The sequence below is a fragment of the Amblyomma mixtum genome, chromosome 10 (assembly GCF_055824585.1).
Source record: "Amblyomma mixtum isolate Tamu chromosome 10, ASM5582458v1, whole genome shotgun sequence".
Classification (NCBI taxonomy): domain Eukaryota; kingdom Metazoa; phylum Arthropoda; class Arachnida; order Ixodida; family Ixodidae; genus Amblyomma; species Amblyomma mixtum.
This window is the reverse complement of record NC_143021.1, coordinates 109661366-109665798: the sequence shown is the minus strand read 5'-3', so window position 1 is coordinate 109665798 and position 4433 is coordinate 109661366. Positions and strand designations below refer to the sequence as shown.

Below are 4433 nucleotides of genomic sequence, written 5' to 3'. Positions count from 1 at the left end.
ATTTACCTTCAACTGAATTAATGTACAATTTCTAGGTTTTCGTCACAGGTACAAATTTGAGCTAGAAGATGGGAATGGGTACACGTGTCAGAGCGCTGGCCAGGCTTTGCATTTTCATCTGAGAAAATGACCACGAAACAATTACGTGACTTTTCCTTCAGGAAAAATAGTTCACTGCTGTATAACTAGAAGCAGCATGTGAAAGAGGCAGTCGAAAGCAAGCACACAGAGGCAACCAGATGCCATGAGACAAAGCATATTGCAATCTTATCACACAAACAGTGCTACACAAGACGTGTTGCACTCTGAAGAAGAGATGTTGCAAATGACTAGAGACACAGCAACCATGCTGTATGTTGAGGATGTTGTGGACTGCTAGCTCTCAACAAACACCAAAGCAAACAGAAAAGCACTGGTGAACGCATGTGCAGTGAACACCCTGGTGCTAGAAGGAAAACATTTTGGTGGCTTCCTGTCTTTCACTGAACTTAAGGACCAAATAAAATGTGCGTTGTGTACAAGCAGAACACATAGGGAGGCACCACATGAAGGAAAGCACTTCTTCACAATCACCAAAGCATATGTTGAAGCACGCACTCAGCAAGTTGGCAGACGGTAGGTTGAAAACACTTGGGACACTTCCTGACTCACAAAAAACTGCAGCACCAGACAAAACTGATTTCTACTGTCATGCATACCACCAATATGGTCCAGCTTAATGAAGAACACCAAAATGATGAAGACTTCACCGGCCTCCTAGCAGTATGCCATCAAACTTGAAGCAGAGCAAATGTACACTGATTACTTGTGGCATAGCTACACGTGAAAACCGTGGCAGTGAGTGCAATTCCCGCACGCAGCTGCTGATCATGCACTTCCGGTCTGTCAGGCAGAATCCAAATGGTGCTGTGTCCTCCTCCTTGTTGTAGATGTTGGTGCTCCTGCTATTACCACCACTTGCCAGTGGTGTCATGGTCCTGCAGCTGAGTGTGGATGAATGTGTTGGGTTGCACAATGCAAGCTGTGGTGACCTTCGCAGAGGACTCTTGACCATGCTGTACCATGGCCTTTGCAGACACCTCAGGAGCCCGGTATGGCCACCCAGCTGGGTAACCAGACCAGCTGGGAGGTGACCAAACATGAATCTGGTATCCTGGCTCCAGAGCACATGAGACCCCATGGTGAGGGTGGTCTGCCACATCTGCATAAGATGCACACCATCACCTGCACACTAATCAATGCTGTGCACTGAAATCTCCCAACGAGCTAGACATTGTGTTAGAAAATAGTCTAGTTTTACGTACAAATGTAAAATACGCTCACTGCAAAACCAATCGTTAGTATCAAAACAAACTGTTCCTGTATAGCTAAAGGTACTTGATGGCAGATTTCCCAAACTGATGCACAGAAATAATTACTACAGTCTTTTTATACTCAAGAAAACCGCTACAGAATGCACTGCAAGCAAGGGCACAAGTTTAACTGTTTATGACTACCTTGAGTTTTTTAGTATATGCATGCTTTCGCATTTTGCACCAATCGAAATGGGGCTACCTTGACATTGTGGTCACTGAGAGAAATTCAAAACCACAGAACAACACTGCGTGTCACGCACACCTATCTCCACTGTCACCTGAAAAGTACAGACATGATTAATTTACATTATTTTCATATGTGGTTCTATTTACACTGTTCTTGCTTGCTGAATAAACTATATATAAATGCAATCAGATATCATTAGCCGTACGCAATCTTACTAAAGGGAAACATGTTATTCCTTAATGCTTGCCACTACACGCACACTAAGCGCGTGCTCACCAGTTTGACGATTTCCATGCGGGCAGCACATAAGAGAGATTGCACACAAACGGGTCATGGATGGATCCCGCACAGACTTCGTGTGAGCTGGAACCTTCACCGGCAGGAACAACACACCTGTAAATAAAATGTACAAGAGTCATACATGTTTGTTTTTCGTGCGCTCTAAGAGAGATGATTTTTTTCACCCTCCTACGGTCATTTCCACGTGATTGCTGTGTAACTGATGATGTAACACTGTTATGAAAATTTTACCTTGAATAGCAAAATCACTTTTGTGTGCTTCACTAATAATGCTTAAGCCAGGGTATAGTATTCTTTTAAGAGTTTCACGCATTTTTTTTTCCACACTTAAGGAAACGACGCCTTCCAGCTGATTTCACCTATGCTGCCTTTCACATTCATCAACACCAAAAACAAAGAAATCGACCAACGTACTAGCATGCTGGAATTTGTTTTCTCAACTTTAGCCGTGTGCAAAAACTGAAAACAGTATGATGAAAAAAGCAACGCGAAATGCCGAATAAAAATTTCGGATTCGCAGCATGCATGCAAAAGGAATGAGAATGACGCTACACACACACACGGATATGTCTCGTCGAGAAGCCCGACACATTCCTGGAGTTTGTTGCTCGGCCGCGCGAACACCTCTCGTGTCATCCGCTCATCACGCGAGGCAAAGCCCATCCGTTCAGCGACGTTTCACAGCTGGCGATCGCCCCTCAGAGCTCGACAGTTCGGCACTGCTTCTCGCCGCAATGCATCCTTGCATAGCCACCACACCATATGCCTCGTCAGATGATTGCACAGACGAGCTGTCTAGTCAGAGACAACTCGAAAGCATCGCGGTGACCTCGAAAGTCGCTCACCTTTCCCACTTCTAGGGTTTAACAAACGACGAATGAATGCAAGGAGCAGCAAATCGCAGCGCCGGCACCGCCATTCGAGCAATTTTCGCGCTTCACTAACCGCACGGACGGATGATTTCTCACCGCGAGCGAAGGGTTTGCAACGGGAGAGCAGTTAGCGCCCCCATGCGGCTGTACGCTTAAGCCTTCACTATTAACGCTCTCGAGGGTTGCTTATTTCAGATGAGCTCTTACAACGCGATATCATTACATTGTGCAATCAAAACAAGACTTTTGTAAGCTTAGTTTTGTCTTGAAATAAATACCCGTTAAAATGCGGCTACCTAACGCCGTATAAATCAGCATTTCACTAACTCATTTGCATGATTCGGGTACCTTTCGCCGGGCGAAATGATGGCGGCGAATTTCAGCCATTTTTTGCAATGGCGGCACAACGTAAACGTGATGAAACGTCATTCTGACATCACTCCAAAATGTGTGCCTATCACGTGATTTACGTGATATTGTTCCAACCAATCAGATTTTAGGAAGTTGCCATTTCCGGTGTGCAGCTATTTTCTCCGAATTGGCAAGTCGAGCGCAAGTGCTCTCGCACGGACCGCTTGTAGCTTCTTTTCCCTTCACAATCACATATATGTACCAGCCGGGCACCAAGAATAGCGCTACGAAAATGCATTTTCAATGCCACGTCAAATCGACGTCACCGCGAAAAGTGCTCGCGTAACCGACCCTGATTGACACGCCCATTGACGGCGATTGACACTTCTGACAGCCAATCAGAGAGGCAATATGGCGCCGACAGGCGAATGTGAATATCGAGAATAGGGCCCCAGGTTACAGAACAGGTGCTTTAGAACGGTTTTTGTTCTTCCGTGTTCGCTGCGTGCGTCCTGCCCGCTGTATTGTCGTTACGGTGTGTGTGTGTGCGCGCGTGCGCGCGTGCGTGCGTGTGCGCGTGCGTGCGTGCGTGCGCGTGCGTGTGCGTGTGTGTGCGTGTGCGTGTGCGTGTGCGTGCGCGTGTGTGTGCGTGTGCGTGTGTGTGTGCGTGTGCGTGTGTGTGTGTGTGTGTGTGTGTGTGCGCGTGTGCGTGCGTGCGCGTGCGTGCGTGCGTGCGTGTGCGTGTGCGTGCGTGTGCGTGTGCGTGTGCGTGTGTGTGTGTGTGTGTGTGTGCGCGCGAGCGCGCGCGCGCGCGGCCCGTACGCCGCATTGGAGTGTACAACCGCTTGCTGTCCCATGCGGCATCGATGCATAGTAAAACGACCGTGCAGAATGTGCGTTACAATGCCAGTTGCCCTGCACGAAAGAGGAGACTTGAAGCCGGCGGAAAAGCTGCTCACCCTCGTGGGACTGCAAGAATCTGGCGAGGAACAGTCGACACGCGTTTCGGTGGATGATTGCGTTTATCAAGCTAAAAAATTCAGCACTGGCCAATAGCACTGATGAGCTGCTGCTGCGTCATGATAAACACCTGTCTAATGTTTATTACAAGCTTGTTGGATGTGAACGTGGCCATGAGTTGTATTCGTAGAGCAACGGCCCTCAGTCGATACCTGAAGACGATTACTGTTTGCCCGCGCCCCGGCGCCTCGCTTCCAACCGCATGCGTTGGCGTTATTTATATCTGAATTTCACACGTAGTTGAACTTTCGCAAATATTACAGCCGCATCTTTCAAACGTGCCTTGTGAAGAGGACCCTTTTTCATATTTTTTTGTGGGAGAGGGTGAGGGAATGAGCGGCTGCTCAA

General features: G+C 47.7%; 1 protein-coding gene across 1 annotated transcript; it reads right to left on the bottom strand.

Moving 5' to 3' along the window:
• Nucleotides 1-305: 305 nt before the first annotated feature.
• Nucleotides 306-3507, bottom strand: LOC149326651 (uncharacterized). The gene is made up of 3 exons (XM_089565115.1): nt 2688-3507; nt 1819-1935; nt 306-1201 (listed from the first exon to the last, which is right to left on the bottom strand). Exons 2-3 carry the CDS (start codon nt 1834-1836, stop codon nt 746-748), a joined length of 474 nt encoding a protein of 157 aa, XP_089421241.1. The 5' UTR covers nt 1837-1935; nt 2688-3507; the 3' UTR covers nt 306-745.
• Between the last annotated feature and the right edge of the window lie 926 nt (nt 3508-4433).